General features: G+C 37.4%; 1 protein-coding gene and 1 long non-coding RNA gene across 2 annotated transcripts in view; one reads left to right on the plus strand and one right to left on the minus strand.

Annotated features, from left to right (window-relative positions):
* Window positions 1-1,591: 1,591 nt before the first annotated feature.
* Window positions 1,592-18,637, plus strand: part of LOC122886560 (guanine nucleotide-binding protein G(olf) subunit alpha-like) — a 47,130-nt gene continuing 30,084 nt past the window's right edge. Inside the window, 5 exon segments of the mRNA XM_044218902.1 lie at window positions 1,592-1,980; window positions 1,982-2,357; window positions 15,526-15,598; window positions 16,403-16,457; window positions 16,631-16,750. Coding sequence (XP_044074837.1) covers window positions 1,837-1,980; window positions 1,982-2,357; window positions 15,526-15,598; window positions 16,403-16,457; window positions 16,631-16,750 — 768 coding nt within the window. The 5' untranslated portion in view covers window positions 1,592-1,836.
* Window positions 6,456-7,021, minus strand: LOC122886562. Its single transcript, XR_006380386.1, has 2 exons — window positions 6,633-7,021; window positions 6,456-6,536 (listed from the first exon to the last, which is right to left on the minus strand). It is a non-coding gene; the product is annotated as an uncharacterized LOC122886562 (long non-coding RNA).

Here is an 18,637-nt window from a genome sequence, read left to right on the forward strand (position 1 = left end):
CTGCATATGATCACATTTAGGGCATGGCGGTATTAACATGTAAGGGGGCCATTGACCAAAAAAATTGCAGGTGGGTCTCTATTGACCCCTGTATTTAGGAATATCCAAAAAGTGAGCACAATATAAACTAAAACAATGTTATAAAGGTGTTAAAATCAGATTTTGATATAATGGTTAGTTGATGTTGTACTTTAGTGGTGCAAATGTACGAGTAATTACATAACCAAAAGTAAAGTGACATGCCATGAACCTGGGGTTTTAGGGGCCACAGGGTGTCTGAGGGCCAGTTGGCAATCCAGCCTTGAATTTGGGTTATAGCGCAAATTAGTCTATTCAAATAGTGACAATCCACTTTAAAACTCCATGTTTGGTTTTACTATTTGATCCAAAAGGTGAACATTTAGTAGTAAGTAGTCTACTGAAAAGTATAAACTTACCTGAGATATTGTATGTAGGTTATCTGGCTCTACCCCATTGAAATTGTACATATTTTAAAATATTTTTTCAGATTTTATTGTCAATTTTATATTTTATATTATACTTCTTGACTTGCAGTACTTGCTTTATCTTTCTTTATATTTTCTACTTGCTATGTTTATTGTTATGCACCAAAATACCGAGGCAAATTCCTTGTATGTGAAAACCTACTTGGCAATAAACCTGGTTCAGATTCAGAGTCTTTATAATCTCTGTACACTTGTTTTACAAGTGCTCCATCTAGTGCTTCATGTTCAACCCTGCATCTGGCTGTGATTTGGGCCCCTATAATCCAGGTGAATCCATCTTTTTCTGACCCCTAAGTCATTATACATGTCACAAAGGACCCCGATCAGTAAATACTCCATCAACAGCAACACTGTGTTGCTGTACAAACAGCCACAGTGAAGGTGAGGATCCATATCTTAGACCTTATTGCGGTGAGTGAACCCCTGAGACCAACCCAAGGACCCTTGAAGACCGGATATTTCACATATATTTACAGGGACACTTGGACTGCTTTGAGGCTCAAAATAGGTCCTGTATATTTAGGGAACTGATAAATAACACTTGGGTTATGGGAATTTAGCAAACATCACATTGATTAAAAAAAAGAAGAAGAAGCAATTAATCAAAAGGCTGATATAAACAAATTATATCAGGCTTTTTGTAAACAAATGATACTTTGTACGTTTTGTGTAAGTTAGTCTGGTAATAGCAGGACACTATATCTCAACGTTAGGGCGCACAATAACGCCTAAATGATTATAATAATCAGCGTGTGAGTCAACTGAAAAAGTTGAAATATTATTTTAAAAGAAATAAACTTTCTGATTTTATTAGAAATATTAATGGGGCCAAATCACAGACTTATAGAGGAAGAGCAGTGTGTCATTTGTCTTATAATAATAATAAAGAGCAGGTTCACTATCTACTGTGAGGGATGAAATTCATGACCAGCAGTCTCGAAATGGCCATACTGTAGTAACGTGACGTGCCGTGCATTGCACCTAACAGCTGTGCAGGCGGATTGTTGGCTGTCTGCGCAGCGGATCGCCGCGTTTATTCTCAAGGTTGTGCTTTTGGTTACTTACGGTAAGATGGACCCGCAGTGTCCACTAAAGGATCAGGTGATCTACTAACTACGAAGCGAAGGCTGACTGGGGAAAATGCAAAATGACATATAGCAAATGTCGGAGCATAATTCATTCACATTTTCGGCTCAGATTCGGACTTAAATCGCACCGCTGGAGCTCCAATGTGACGATGGCTCGTTAGGGCTTGTGGCGTAACTGCGATTTTTTTTTTGATATTTTAATTTATGAAAAATCACATTCACAGACAAATATTGGTTTCAACATGGGGCTGTGCTACAGTTTGCGTCCCCGGCTCTTCGGGGACCTGAGCGGGTCTATCTCCAACGCTACCTCGGACTCGGACCAGCCTCCGGACGCCGCCGTGCCTAGCCGCGCCGGGGGAGCTCGCCAGGAGGACACCGGGGGTTGCGGGAGAGACTTCGTCCCTACGCGGCGGCGGTGGTGGCGGCGGCGGCGGCCCGGTGCGCCCCGGGGACTCTGCTAGGCTCCCGGCCGGGGAGCACCGCCGTGGAGACACCGGTACCGACGGTGTCCTCATACAAAACGGAGGTGGCGGCGGAGGAGGAGGAGGAGGAGGCAGCGGTAAGGGGACAGGCAAGGACCGCGGCCGACGCTTACAGCTGTTGCAAAAGACTAGCACCCAAAAGCAGAAAAACTGGGACAAATTGCTGGTGGAGGAGAAGGAGGCCGAGAAGGAGGCGAAGAAAGTCAGTAAGAATATTGACAGGGCGCTGAAGGAGCTGAAACGGGAGTACAAACAGACGCATCGGCTGCTGCTGCTCGGTAGGTTGTGCCCCTCTCTGCTGCTGCTGTTGTTGGACTAGGAAGCGGTTTTATTATTAGAAATCAAAAATGTACTGGCCTTTCCAGAAATTATGTCACTACTCTGGCGAGGCCTATCGCCACATCTGTTGGCTTGGCAGTGAAGACTACCCCCTGCGGCTGGCAATGACAAATGATGAAAATGGACGTTTAGACTCACTGGGCCTGCTGTCCTGTTACTGTTACATTTGGGCTTATAAGGAATTTGGAAAAGCTAATTAATCATAGTGTAGATGGACCAGCATGCACATGTTTACACAGACCACATAGCTTTTGGCTATTGGGCCATGTTTTCTCTCATAGTACAGTATAGTATAATATAGTATAGTGTGGAGTAGTGGCCTGTAGCATAGCAGAGTGCTGTATAGTTTTGTCTTTCTCTGAAAACTAGTATCGAGTGTATCTGTCCAGGAACTTTTCACAAAAGTTTTTCAAATAAATCAGTATATATTGTAGTATAGTAAAATGTTGTATAGTGTAATACAGAGTATAGTTTAGTAGGTTTTATAATGATGTATTTATAGAGACAGTTTAGCTTTTGGCTACTCAGCCATGTTTGCTCTGAATATAATGTAGTGTAGTATAGTATAGTGTAGTATAGTGTATTATAGTGTAGTATAGTGTAGTATACTATAGTATAGTATAGTGTATTATAGTGTAGTATAGTGTAGTGTATTATAGTGTATTATAGTATAGTATAGTGTAGTATAGTATAGTGTAGTATAGTGTATTATAGTGTAGTATAGTATAGTGTAGTATAGTATAGTGTAGTATAGTGTATTATAGTGTAGTATAGTATAGTATAGTGTAGTATAGTGTATTATAGTGTATTATAGTGTAGTATAGTATATTATAGTATAGTATAGTATAGTATAGTGTAGTATAGTATAGTATAGTATAGTGTAGTATAGTATAGTGTAGTATAGTATAGTATAGTATAGTGTAGTATAGTATAGTGTAGTATAGTATAGTATAGTATAGTATAGTGTAGTATAGTGTAGTATAGTGGCCTGTGGTGTAGTGTGACATCTGATTAGGGACTACAGAGAAATAATAGGCTTTTGAATAACTGTGGCACATTTACAGTAAGGTTTTTAAATGGTTCAAGGTTTTTTAATAAATAAATGTAGCACAGTATAGTGGCCTGTAGTACAGTATAGTAGAGTGTTGTACGGTGTAATATAGAGTATAGTTTAATAGGCTGTAGTATACAAAGATGTATAGCGACCACATAGCTTTTGGCTATTGGGCCATGTTTTCTCTCATAGTACAGTATAGTATAATATAGTATAGTGTGGAGTAGTGGCCTGTAGCATAGCAGAGTGCTGTATAGTGTTAGAGAGAGTATAATTTAGTTGGCTTTAGTATACAAACAGGTAGAGAGACCACTTTTGTCTTTCTCTGAAAACTAGTATCGAGTGTATCTGTCCAGGAACTTTTGACTAAAGTTTTTCAAATAAATCAGTATATATTGTAATATAGTAAAATGTTGTATAGTGTAATACAGAGTATAGGTTAGTAGGTTTTACAATGATGTATTTATAGAGACAGTTTAGCTTTTGGCTACTCAGCCATGTTTGCTCTGAATATAATGTAGTATAGTGTAGTATAGTGGCCTGCGGTGTAGTGTGACATCTGTTTAGGGACTACAGAGAAATAATATGCTTTTAAATAACAGTGGGACATTCACAGTACAGTTTTTCAATAAATAAATGTAGTACAGTGGAGTATAGTGTGTTACAGTGGCCTGTAGTATAGTATAGTAGGATGTTATATTGTGTAATATAGAGTATAGTTTAGCAGGCTTTAGTTTGCCCTGAAAACTAGTATAGTACAGTATATTATAGTATAGTGTAAGAATATCTGTCCAGAGACAACAGATGAAAAATTGTGGCACATTTACAGTAAGGTTTTTCAATAAATACATGTAGTACAGCTGAGTATAATTATGTATGTATGTTGTACAGTGTAATATAGAGTATAGTTTTAATAGGCTTTAGTATACTAAGCTGTATAGAGATCATTTAGCTTTTGGCTACTGGGCCATGCTTGCTCTGAATATAATGTAGTGTAGTATAGTGTAGTATAGTGTAGTATAGTGTAGTATAGTGTAGTATAGTATAGTATAGTATAGTATAGTGTAGTATAGTGTAGTATAGTATAGTGTAGTATAGTATAGTATAGTATAGTATAGTGTAGTATAGTGTAGTATAGTGGCCTGTGGTGTAGTGTGACATCTGATTAGGGACTACAGAGAAATAATAGGCTTTTGAATAACTGTGGCACATTTACAGTAAGGTTTTTAAATGGTTCAAGGTTTTTTAATAAATAAATGTAGCACAGTATAGTGGCCTGTAGTACAGTATAGTAGAGTGTTGTACGGTGTAATATAGAGTATAGTTTAATAGGCTGTAGTATACAAAGATGTATAGCGACCACATAGCTTTTGGCTATTGGGCCATGTTTTCTCTGAAAACTAGTATAATATAGTATAATACAGTATAGTGTAGAATAGTAGAGTGGCCAGTGGTGTAGTGTGACACCTATCCAGGGACTACAGATGAAAAATAGCGTTTTACAATACGTTTTTTAAATAAATAAATATATAGTATAGTCGTCTGGCATGGTATAGAGTATATGTAGTTTTAGAATACAATGATGTACTGTATAGAGACCAATTAGCTTTTTGCTATTGGGTTATATAGTGTAGTATATGCTTAATTTATCTTAAATTATGTTTTAGTAGTATAGTATGGGATAGTGGAGTAGAGTATATATACTGTATATTGTAGTGTTGTGGCCTGTGGTGTAGTGTGACAAGTCTGATCTGTTCAGGGACAGCAGATGGAAAAAAGCTTTTTGACTAACTGTTGTACATTTAGCAGTAAGGTTTTGCGACAAATACATGTAAAGTATATTAGATTAGAGTGCAGTATAATGGCCTGTAGTATAGTATAGTATAGTAGAGTATTGTACGGTATAGTGTAATATAGATTATACCGGTAGTTTAGTAGACTATAGAGTAAGAGTGTGGGTGTCCTGATTACAGCTTGACATATACAAAGAATTGCTGGCTTCAGTATTTTCATATGGAGGTTTTTCTCAGCTCCTTTATGGTCATACCGCCATAAATCATCTATTTTAAGGCATCAGTTAGGGTTCTGGTAACTGATTACGATTAGATAAAACCTTAACTGATCTGATTCATTCACAATAAAAGTCTTTATAGTTGTAGCCTTTTATCGGTTTAATTGTGTCCATATGAATAACAGGGCTTGTATCAATTTTAGGTCATACATTTTATTACCTCACTGGAATCCAATGATAGATTATCAAGAGACTTTCCAAATATCGGTCAGCAGCCTCCCAGTACTGTCCCTGGAAAATTCAGTGTGTTTCTAGATGGAGGTGTTGTGTCAGGCCAGACCTCTCTAACCCTGTTGCCCCACTCTAGGTTAGGACATGTTTGATCCACTGCACACACAGTCAGCTGAGCAAAATTTAACATCCACTTTTTACCTCTCAGCTGCTTTTGAGAGCAGAAGTAGAAACAGTTTGATTTACCAATGTAGTACTTAGATTTAGCTTGTAGGTTGTGTTATTATATCACACATACGGTGACCATCTCTATACTTTACATGTAGGCCGACACAGTAAGGTCAATGCTGAACTTTCAAAAGAGAAAGTCTTCAGATCAGGAAGAGCTCACAGCTACCCTGATGAGGAAAACAATGTTTAAATGTAGACACATTTACAATAAAAACAGAACTCATCCACTTTCAGTGTTGACAGTCACACTTAATACCATATTGCATGTATTTGCTTTACTTTAAACAGTGTAATGCTTCGTTACTCTATATAATAAATGGCTACCAGTTTAATTTCCTGAGTAAACAGCTCTCACTAATTACATACAGGAAGAAATGGCTCATCCTAATGAAGTTACACTGGGAAGTGTCATACATTCTTCAATGAGTCACTGTTGAAAGCTATACAGTGCATGTGTTACTGTGTCATTTATGCATTATCACTCCCTCCGGGAAATAAACGACGCCATGGTTCTGGATACTGATGGATTTATTGCCTTTCTCATTCTTTTCTCCGCTATCACGTTCACCGTCAATGAAATCCACCGTCAAACTACAGTATGACAATGTAAAACATAAACACATTCACATATATTGCAAAAAAACCCTATACAAATACACTCGGGAAACACAAACATACTTTACATACCTCGCTGGCTGCATATAACCAAGAGGGAATGAGTTCTTGAAATACCCCGATCAAAATACAAAAATGAAAAACATCTTTTCTTCTTTGCAACTTCTTTACAACTTAAATTCACATGCAGAGATATTAACTTCTCACCAAAGGTCCGTGATTTTCCTGTTGCATCTTTCAAAATGTCCGTGTATAACGCATATGTACTCCTACTTAACATAAGCACTCAATATGCATAAATTAATTTAAACAAACATAACAAAAACATTAAAACGACAGAAATAATATGTATGGAAATTATAGAACATATTAATTGAAAGAAATATGTACGGCAGTTATATGCATGTCATTATGGTTTGGACGGCTTTCTTCACCACTAGAGAACTATCTGTCCTGGTACCCCCAGGAGCCTCAGCACGAACCTCAGGCCACTTCTGGTGTTTCTTAAGAGGCCTTCGGGACTTTATGCCCTCCAGGTCTCCAGTAGGACTCTTGTTGCATGCCAGAGGACTGAGGTGGTTTGTGTTCCTCTGAAAGTGGAAACCTTTCAAATAGTGTTACATTTCATGCTAGCTAATCTGGGTCACTTTATCTGTTTGTATTTGCTGCAGGTATTTAGTTGAATAATGATAGCCATAAGGAAGTACTGTTTATCCTAAAGGGGCTGCCATGTTCAGCTTGTGCTGGAGCTGGAATCCATCAGTTTTAGTCATATTTATAGTTGTTGCTGTAGCTATAATATTTTGTAATGTTTGATCATATTGAATTGCATTTTTGGTATCTTACAGTATACGTCACAAGTTGACAATTGATAATTTTAGACATAGTTAATTTCTCAAATTCTGGATAGGTTTGATAAAATGCCTATATAAAAATCCTAAAATAATTGATAATACATGTCTCATATTGTTCAGTTTTAAGGTTTTGTTGTTTTCAGGTTCAAAAATGGCAAAACAGTTTTTCTTGATGTTTTGGAAATATACCAAAATTAGTTAAAAGTATAGTTATTTACTGAATATATAAAACTAATTTTCACTTCTGACAGACAGGACTTTTGAAATATTGCACAAATATCACCTGATCAGATTCAAATTGGGTGCTGTAAATCTGCTGAATTTAAACTTTTATAAATCAAAGTGGCCTGTTTGGAAGCCTTTTTAAAAACCATAGAAGATTTTGTTTTTGCTTCATTTAGTTAGACATGGCGTGACAATACAACATTTTTAATTGATTATAGAGCTGAAACGACCAGATGATTAAGCGATTGCTTAAGCTGTGTAGGAAACTAATTAGCCTTTAAGTATTTTGATCATCAGTTAATCGTTTAAGTCACTTTAAAGCAAAAATGCCTTCACTGGTTTCAGCTTCTCAAATGTAAATGTGTTTGCTTGCCTTTCTTAGTCTTTTGGGCTCTGGGAGATTGTGAGGGGCATTTTTCACTATTTTCTTCCTTTTTATAAACCAAACAACCAATCAATTAATCACGAAAATAACCGAATAATTGATAATAAAAATAATTATTAGTTGCAGCCCAAATTTATATATAAAATTTAAAGAAATACATCTTAGGGTACACCCCCAAAAAGTTTCTGACCATGTCCCAGTGTCTGTCCAGGCTCCTATAAAAGTCTTTAAGAGGGCCTCTCCATATTAAATAGATCAGTGTCATTCTCCAGCCATCTATTAATTGCAAAGCAAGATGGTTTATGTTAATCAAAATAAGGCAGAGTTGTGATGTGACCAGTGGAGTTCAGCTGCCTTCAAATACAACTTTGTGAGTTTATGTTTTAGACATGTGAAGTACATTATATATTTTGTGTTCAAATTGTTACAGTCATGGAAACTATAAAAAGATTTCTACTTAATATAGACTCCTCTTGTGAACACACAATAAACGCTGTTCTATTTGAATGCAATAACAAACTCATTATTAAACATGTTTGACCAGAGGACAATTCAGAAAATCTGAATTCTTTTAATAGAGTTCCTTTAGACTTTACACTTAAGTACATGAATACAGGAATACAGTGATGGGAACTGGAAGGCAAGTTCCTATTATTCGTTGGAAAGGAAGTTACTTTATTGTTAGGTCTCTTGGATCAGATTCTGTACAGGCGATGTGATAATATCTGTTACAGCTTTCCTAGATGTCCTTAAAGGGACAGTTCACCCCAAAATAAAAAATATAAGATAATACTAAAGATAATCCCATTATATTCAAGAGAAGGCAGACATCTCCAAAACTCGGCAACTCGCACCAAAACAATTTAGATAGATAAATAGCACTACAGGTAAGAGGAAAAATATGTATTTTTTTATTTTGGGGTGAACTGTCCCTTTAACTGGCCATTTATATCTCAGCCTTACCACCCTTCATAGGCCTGAAAAACAGGCTGCAGTAATGTAGCACACTCTACAGAAATGATCACTGAAATGAAGCAGGCAGGCCAATGAATAGCTTGTTAGAAGTCACTGATTGTCATGTTTTGTCTGTTTTTTTTTTGTGCCACTATCCTGTACGTAAAGCCATATTTTGGAAAAGCTTACTCATCCACAGAAGCACACAGTGGAACGTATAGCCCTGTTGGCCCTCCTCTTTGACTACAAGTAGACTCAGGTGAACTTTGCTTCTGTCTAAATGGGTTTTATCATTGACCATTGCTGAACTTTGCTGCTAACTGAGTTCCCAGTTAATGTAATGACCAACAGTATGTACTGCAGTATGAGGTATTGTCATATTTATGATACTGATAGCAGATACTTGTATCAGCTGAATCAAAGTGAACCACACCACGCCTGAAGGACATTGGACTACGTTTGTTCTCCAGGTTTTGCTTACTGTATAATTTACACTTTATCAAGAGCCTCTGTCCCTAAAGAGATGGCTATAAAGTTCTTTCCAGCCTCAGAAAAAAATTCCAGGAGGCTAATTTTAGCTGGATATCATTTGGATGTGTGCCCCGTTTTTACAGGATGTGCTTCAATTGCAGCCGGGGCTAGTAAATAAGTGTAGAAGATTTATACATAGAAAATAACTCTTTTAAGTGTCAGATAGATTTATTATAACCGTTCACACTGGCAGTCTTAATCTTTACCCAGCCAGAAAGCCCATGTATGTGACTATATTTAATGTAAGTGCAGCAATTTTGCAGAGCCTCTGTTATACTTCCAAATGGAAACTGTGCATTGTCGAGCGTTGGTCATTGATTAGCAGCTGTTTTTAAGGGCCTTACACTGCCAGGGTGTGGGAATCAAACCCCAAACACTGGCAGTGTGGTTGCCATTTTGCAGTTCAGGTCCACTATCAGTCCTGAAAATAGTAAAAACATCTTTGTCAGACTTTGAAAACAGAATTCACTTACTAGTAGAGTATTTTTAGATTGTTGTATTGCTATGTTTACTTAAGCAAAGAATTTGAACACTTCTTCCAACACTGCGCATGCGCACATACCGACAGAGACATTAATTGTGAAAGGTAACTGCTACTATTACTTACAAATATAATGATAGTTTAATGCTTCCCTCCAGACATGGAGGAAAATAATCTGCTTTGAATAATAATTTGTGTCTGATATTGTTTTACCACAAAAAAGGTAGTTGAAGTTCTAAGATTACATTTCAGAAGTTTAACTGCTGTAAACAAGATGTCTCCTATTTCACTAATGTCATCAAACGTACACATCTGAAACTCAAACTTTCAAGATCCAAGTGAAGTCACGAGAAGCAAAACACGTTTTAAATGAAATTTACAATATTGGCTGATGAAAAGTCAAACCTTAACAAACACACACCACCTTTTTAGTCTGGTTAAGAGGAAGCAACAGCAAGCTAAATATAAATATGAGACAGTACTTCCTAAAAAGGATGATCATTTGTGCAACAAAACCTGATTCTGTAGGGAGCCGGCAGAAGCTACAGCATGTGTGCGGTGCTGCCTCTTACCACTAGAGAGTGATGTGGGGCAGTCACTTGTTTTGACCTTGCTTTCTGAGGTGGGGAGACAGTATTTTTTCTTTTCCTTTTAGGTGAAGGTGGGGGGGTGGTGGTAATATTTTCACACCACTTTAGGTGAAGGAAGGGTTCCAGTTGTGATTTGCATGCTGCACAACTTTGTTGCACTTGTGTCACTACATGAAACAAGTATTTGCATTGCATTTGCATAATGGAGACACAAACAGCACACTCCTTGTTATATGTTACACAAATAATCGTTCATGGTTGCCTCATGCTTTTTGGGTGTTCTATGAGCATGTGTAATATAAGAATACAGTACATTTGTAATTAGTTTTTTTTCTGACCTGAATGCAACAGTGTAGTATTGTAAGTTAGCCTAGCATTAGCTCAACGTTAAGGCCGTCCTACCAAGTTTTACCAGTTGCTCTTGAATGAAAAAGACGTCCTTCTCTGTCTCACACATGCACACATACAGACAGAGACATCAGAGACATTAATAATGAAATATATCTCCTACTGTTACCTACAAAGAACAGGTAGTCTAAATGTAAAGTGCAGCGTTGGTGACTGAAAAGTCAAACCTTTACAAACCCACACCCCATTCTGGTCTAGTGAAGAGGAAGCCACAGCTAGACATAAATGTCAGACAATGCTCACAACAGTGACAGTTTTTCTATTTCCTCCTTATTGGCGCATGACTTGCACTGCCAGAGTGTAGCTATTGTGGTGCACGGCCTTGTTTTTTTTTTTGTTGTTGTTTTTTTTTGGAGATCAAACTTTATCAAATGTCATTAACATAAATTGTTTAAAATAAAGAGAATTAATTTGTCTGTGACTATAGGTGTTATTACAAGTTATTCCCCAAGTGAGGTCTAGACAAATAACAGACAAACTCTCAGATGAAGGGTCTCTGGGACAAATCCTTTATCCTGTGGTGGTCTCTAGTTTAGCATTAATTTATTTCATAGACTTTGGCAGGTAAACATTTATGAAAAAAGTTAGCATGAGATGTGTTGGCAGTAAGCAATTATTTCTATTACTGGCTAATTAGGGCCATATGTGAGACAAGTACATGAATTGTTTCCCCAAGAAAACATCACTACAAGATTGACAGTGTGCTCAGTATGGAGGTTTTTGTAAACCTTATCATACTTAATGGTATTTCTTTTTTATTGCCTTAGGTATTACTATAATATTCTCGTACTACCCATTTGGACTTTTGCGGCAGGCTTAATGATGACTTTATGGTGACCTAATCAAACTGAATGTCATTTTTATTTCCTATGGTGTCACTACAATTTTACAGTAAGATGATATACTGTATATAGCTTATGCCTTTGCTATGATATTTGGGATGATTTGTTATGTTTTGTTAATCAAGCAAAGGGAAATGATCTTTTCATGCTCTGGCCAGTGCATGCAGTTGGCCAGCCAGTTTTGCAGGGCTCTGCGTCTTGCTCAAGGGTATCAAGGGATTGAATCCAATCCATTCTTGTGGGTAATAAGGGTTTGCATGCTGCATAATCTATAGCAATGGTTGCCAACCCTTTTGGCTTGTGACCTCCCCCTTTAAACAAATCTATGTATACTTGCCACCACTGTTTGTATATGTCTACAACTTATGACCAGTCCAACCAGTATGTGTACCATTTTGAATATTTTTTAGAGGCTTGAAGAGGTCAAATTATCCTGAATTCACAAGAAAAAAGCAAAGATTAGAAGAAAGTCTGAAAAATTAAACTAGTAATATAATGTTTTTTCTTCTTTCTGATCTTGTTAATTATTTTGTGACTTCTTAAATTTAGGTCGGGAATCACTGGTTGTCAAATGAGCCTAAAATAGACACACATTAGGTGAAAGACCCTGTTTGAGCAGATTTGCTAATTTACTGTCTTTACTGCAGTGGGGGGAGAAGTATTGATATCGTTTACTCAAGTAAGTGTCGCAATACAACTATGTAAAAATACATTACATGTAAAAGTCATGCATTCAGTTTTTTTCTTAAGTAAAAAGTACATAAGTATTATATCAGCAAAATATACTTAAAGTATCAAATGTAAAAGTACTCGTGCACCAGAGTGGCCCCTGTCAGTTATATTGTTGTATATTATACTATTTTGTAAAGGACAGTAGCTAGAATTGGCCCCTTTTTCATGAATGTGATTATACTGACATTACACTAGTCCTCATGCTCTCAAGAGTCGTGTTGGGAAGTTACTCAAGTAAAATTTTGAGGTACTTATACTGTACTAGAGTCTTTCAAGTTCATGCTACTTTATACTTCTACTCCACAACATTTCAGAGGAAAATAGTGTACTTTTTACTCCACTACAATTAATGGACAGCTATAGTTACTAGTTACTTTGCAGATTAAGATTTTACAAACAAAACATATAATCAATATATAAGATATGATGCAGTACGCAGTAAGTATATAAAGTAGTTCACATGTGCAGTAAGTATATAAAGTAGTTCACATGTGCTCCACCTTCACCAGCTATAACATTAATATACTGCATATGTGTTAATGCATCAATAATAATATGCCAGTAATATGATATATATAATAATATGATTTTACTTTTGATACTTTTATTAGTATAATCTTGAATCTTGACCATTTTTACTACTTTTACTCCGTGGTGGAGGACGTATTCAGATCCTTTACTTAATTAAAAGTAGAAATACTGCACTATAAAAATACTCCATTGCAAGTAAAAGTCCTGCATTGAAAATAAGTAAAAGTACGTATTATTAGGAAAATGTGCTTAGTACTCAATATTCATAAAAGTTAGTTTTATACTACTAAATATTAGATTATTATATTAGTATTATTGTGTAAGCAGCATTTTACTGTTGTAGTTGGTCGAGGTGGAGCTAATTCTAACTTTTATATACCGTTGGGTAGTTTAAGCTCATCATGTTTTGTATGTAAAATTGTAATCTGAACAGTAACAAGCTGTCAGATAAATGTAGGGGAGTAAAGAGTACAATGTTTTCCTCTGAGTTGTAGTGCAGTGTAAGTATACAGTACCATGAAATGGAAATACTGTATAAGTAAAGCAGAAGTACCTCAAAATTGCACAGTAATTGTACATTGTACAGTAATTGAGTACATGTACTTAGTTACTTCCCACCACTGCTTTACTGTACATTAGAAATTGCAATTGTGTCATGTTGTTTTTGTATAAAGTGCATTTACTCAAGTACGGTATGTATGTGTAAGGTACTTTACTTAAGTAATTCTATTTTATGCTACTTTTTACCACTACTTCATGACATTTAAGAGGAAAATATTGTACGTTTTACCCCTACATTTATTTGACATAGCAAAGTTACAGATAACAAAATGTTTATTAAAATTCTTACAAAATATGAAGCATTGTTGTAGATGAAAATGCCCAACACTATATATAAAGTAGTTAAATTTGCTTTTTAAAATGCAACTTACATGGCAATGCAACAACAAATAATAATCAAATAATATAATAGTCTATGGGATAATAATACAGTACAAACCTCTGAAAGGGGCCATTTTGGACAATGAGTACTTTTACTTTTGATACTTTAAGGTAATTTTGTTGCTTATACCTCTCTACTTTTACTTAAGAAAAACCACAGAGTATTTTTAAATTGTGGTATTACTACTTTTACTTAAGTAGCCAAATGATCTGAGTACTTCCTCCACCATGTACTAGTAGTCCTCATGCTCTCACGGACTACCATAATGGCCCCCTGTAGTGTGTAAACGCCAGAGATAGGTAAAGCCCACACACACACACACACACACACACACACACACACACACACAGTAAATGGGTTGCCAGTTTGGGTCAGGGCCGCCTCACTGACTGGAGAAGAAGAAGAAGAAGAAGAAGAAGAAGAAGAAGAAGAAGAAGAAGAAGAAGAAGAAAGAAGAAGAGACCCAGCCCCTCTGTAAACCAGCAGAGAGGCGTCCGGGTTTCCACCCCTTTGCCGATTAGTTTGATAGCAGGATAGCGAAGGACTAAATCGGGAATGGTTCCTCTCTCTTTGCCACACAAGTTATAAAATGCTATTTCAGTGCGGGTTGTTAATGTTACAGTTTAACGCAGGTCTGTTTTCCACCTCCACGGTCCACGGTTACTTCCTGGTCCCACAGAGAGAGGCAGTGCTGAGTTAAAGAGACAGAAATACTGATAGAAAAAAATACTGAGAGAAGAGAGGGGTTGGAGACGCGATAGGAACAGTTGACTGGATTCCCAGAAATTGAAAACCCTCTCTCTCTCTTCTTATTTATATGTATTTTTGATATTTCTTCGTTAAACCGAGTCGTTATTCTTCGTTGGTTTGTAAACTAACAAACGGTTTGGATGACGGTTGGCTGCGGCTAAAGCGGAATTGTAACCGGGAACATATTCCTCCCTCCGACGGAGAAGCCTCGCAGAGATTTTTCCTTTTTTATTTTACAGTAGACTCATTCCTGTGTCATTTTAAACCACAATATCATCCCGGGTGTTATTTTATATATTTTTTTTACGATTCCGAAAGGAAGGGTTAGGGCGACGGAAGATGGGTTGTTTGGGCAACAGCAAGACTGAAGATCAACGCATCGACGAAAAGGCACAACGAGAGGCTAATAAAAAGATAGAAAAACAGTTACAAAAGGAAAGACAAGCGTATAAAGCCACACACAGGCTCTTATTACTGGGTAAGGCTGATTTATATGTGATGGCTATCTGAAATGTAAGCTAACCGTAATCCCTTTCGTTTACCGAACACGTAGCCCCATTTGACAGCGCTTGCAATAATATGTCATGGGGGTGGATATTGATGGAAGCGAAGCTCCAGAGCCTACAATTAGCTGGCTTCATTTCCAAAACATTTATGGGTTTAACGCTAATCTGGATGTCCCCTATTCGTGTTAATTTGGTGATATTTGTATGTCTTTTTTTTGGTCTGTTTTTCGAAGGTGCGGGAGAGTCCGGAAAAAGCACCATTGTGAAGCAGATGAGGATTCTACACGTCAACGGCTTCAACGCGGAGTGAGTGCTATTCAATACACTTATTAAACAGCTACGTTAAGGGCTCAGAAATTATATTAATGCTTATTCTTATGGCTTATATCCTAATGAATAACACTATCGAGGCCAGAATATAGCCTGTGAACGGATTTTCCCCAGGCACTGCAGCGCCTGTTGGGCCCAGTATCCCATGCAAAGCAGCTAATATCCCCCCCCCCCCCTCTCTCGCTCTCTCTTTTTTCCTCCTTTTCGTGTACATGTACAGTTATCATACATATGTGAGGATCTCAGTGTCACACAGATGCCAAATAATTTACTGCTTCATGTGAGAGGGTGAAAGGTTGTGATCGACACAGGCCTATTGATGATTTGTTTTGCTGCAAGGCCTTGCATGGCATTGATCTTACCAGTGGTCTATTTTAAACAGGCCTAGTACATGTCAGAGTCCTGTAACTGTATGAAAATCCTCTGTATATATAGATTCAAAGTATTTATCCAGGAGAGGCTGGATTTTAGGAGGATAGGAGGCATAATTTAGCATTTTTAAGATTAAAAAATGAGAACAATCTTGACTACAGCACATCCTACCCCTTTACTTTTGCATTTTACTGGACCCCATTCTGCATTTCACCGTTACCTGCCCTCCACTGGTACATACTCTCAGCTAACACCTGTACTGTATGTATAATTGTATTAGATTACAGTCTAACCTGGCAGTAACTCCTATCTTTCTCAAAACCACCTTGATGATAAATCTTTAGTGGTCTGCTGTGGTTGATGTTTTCGTTTACCACTGCCTCACGCATCTGTTCTGTCCCCATGCAGAGAAAAGAAACAGAAAATCCAAGATATTCGGAAAAACGTGAAGGATGCCATAGTGGTGAGTTTCATCTGTATCACTTCCCAAATGTGCTTAATGTCTCTGTTGTAACAATGAATCCCACTGCAATCCCATTTTACTGATTATTATACAGGCTTACTGACCCCCCGTATTTATCCTGCTTAATGCTTGTTTTTGTTGTGTTTTTTCCCCCCACAACTTGTGCTTTGCAGACTATAGTGTCTGCGATGAGCACTTTAATACCCCCAGTCCCACTAGCCAACCCAGAGGACCAATTCAGAATCGAATACATCAAAAGCATAGCACCTCTCTCTGATTTTGACTATTCACAGGTAAGACGTTCATAAAGTTTCTGTGTGTGTGCAGATGTGAATATGTGTGAGAGAGACTCAGTACGGCTGCTGCTATAGTACATATGTGCTTTTTTGTCTTTCTTAATGTGCATTTATGTTTGTGTGGGTGTTAGATGGTATGTGAAGAGAGCATGTGCTGTTTTATGAGCCCGATGGCCAGCAAAGTAGATCTTGCTGATATAACTCAGGGATGTCAGATGTAATTTTGCTATAACAAACCTAATGTTGCCTTTCTTCTTTAATTTACTCATTTTTATGATGTGGTGGGATCTTTTTAACAAACCAAAGCTAAGGGCATTGTTTTTCCCTTTGGGAGACATGAAGTTATGAATGGAAATGTCAACTAACTTGTATGAAATCACCTGTTAGTTGATTCAAGCGGTTGTTAAAGGTTTGATTAGCCTTCATAGCCAGAGCAGATGTACTGTATGCGGATTTGAATGCAAGTGGGAGCACATGGGATTCTTTTCAGTGTGTGATCAGCCATTCGATAGTGCGAGGTCATGTGTTGGAAATGTAGATGATGTTTTACATAATTTTTAAAGTGTTCCTTGTTTGACACCGGCTGTGCAGCAACGCTAAACAGGAATGACAAATTAATACAGAGCTGTAGATAGACTCTTGGAGGTTTGAATTGTTTATACACTTTGGGCTTTTATGGCAACCAAATAAATGTATTAACATGCTATTATGTATGAATCAGGTACACGGTTATTCTCCTTTTGGCGTATTGATCAGCACTTTTGCTGTTTATATTATTATTATATTATTGCTGTAATATTGATTATATTGGAGTTGACAGTGATCCCTATTCTCATCAAGTTTTAACTGAGGTACTAGACTATTGTTTCTTTTAATATACAAAAGCTTGTTTTTAGAGCTGAATCTATTAGTCGATTGACAGAAAAATAATCTATTTTGATAATGATCAAGTTATTTTTCAAGCTAAAATGCCAAAGATTTCCAAGTTCCAGTTTCTCCAGTGTGCAGATTTGCCGCATATCTCTCTTTTATATAATTGTAAACTGAATATCTTTGAGTTTTGGACTGTTGGTTGGACAAAGCAAGACATTTGAAGATGGCAGCTTGGGCCTTATTTTTCACTGTTTTTGAATATATTAATCGATAATGAAAATAATTGTTAGTTGCAGCCCCTACTTCTTTTATCTTTGGTTTTTCTGCTTCTTTTATCAAGTTTGCAGTAGTTTACCATATAAAAAAAAAAGATTAAGATTAAGGAATGAATTTCACATGTGTGTTTTATCTCTTGGCCACAGTATGGCATATGACTTTTCCAACAAGGCCTCAAAATCTAGCTAACATGTAGGCCCTGTGGACGGCGTACTCGCTGGGTTTTTTTGGTTCTTGCAGTTGCTCTCAGGTCTTATCCACACCAGCACTTCACTGCTTGGTCCTTAAAGTGGAATTGTTTTTGCCTCGCCACCTTACATCTTTGCATGATGTTTCCAGCTTCCTTCTCAACAACTTTAGTAAATGCTACATCACAAGAATGTCCGTTAAAAGGATTTGGGTGTTAATTTCCTGACATGGCCCACAGCGAGAGTGTTAACAAGGCAGCAGTAGTCTGTGCTGCTGTGATGTTGTGTTGTGTGAGGGCCGGGGCCACGGGGAGAGCCGGCGTTGAGTTCCCAGGCCCAGCCAGGCCAAAGGGAACAACATGGCTCTGTTTGTCTGTGTCTGTGCTTGTCATTAGTCTCAGGCTTCACTTGTGCCGTCAGTGTCACCACTACATTGTCACTTAGTGCCACCAGGCATGATATCCAATACAGCAGCGCAGGAACACGGCCAATCAGTAACCTGTGGCTTTCACCTGTTGGCGCCGTTGTGAAATGTGGAAGTATGTTT

This window comes from Siniperca chuatsi, linkage group LG13, assembly GCF_020085105.1.
Source record: "Siniperca chuatsi isolate FFG_IHB_CAS linkage group LG13, ASM2008510v1, whole genome shotgun sequence".
NCBI classification, from domain to species: domain Eukaryota; kingdom Metazoa; phylum Chordata; class Actinopteri; order Centrarchiformes; family Sinipercidae; genus Siniperca; species Siniperca chuatsi.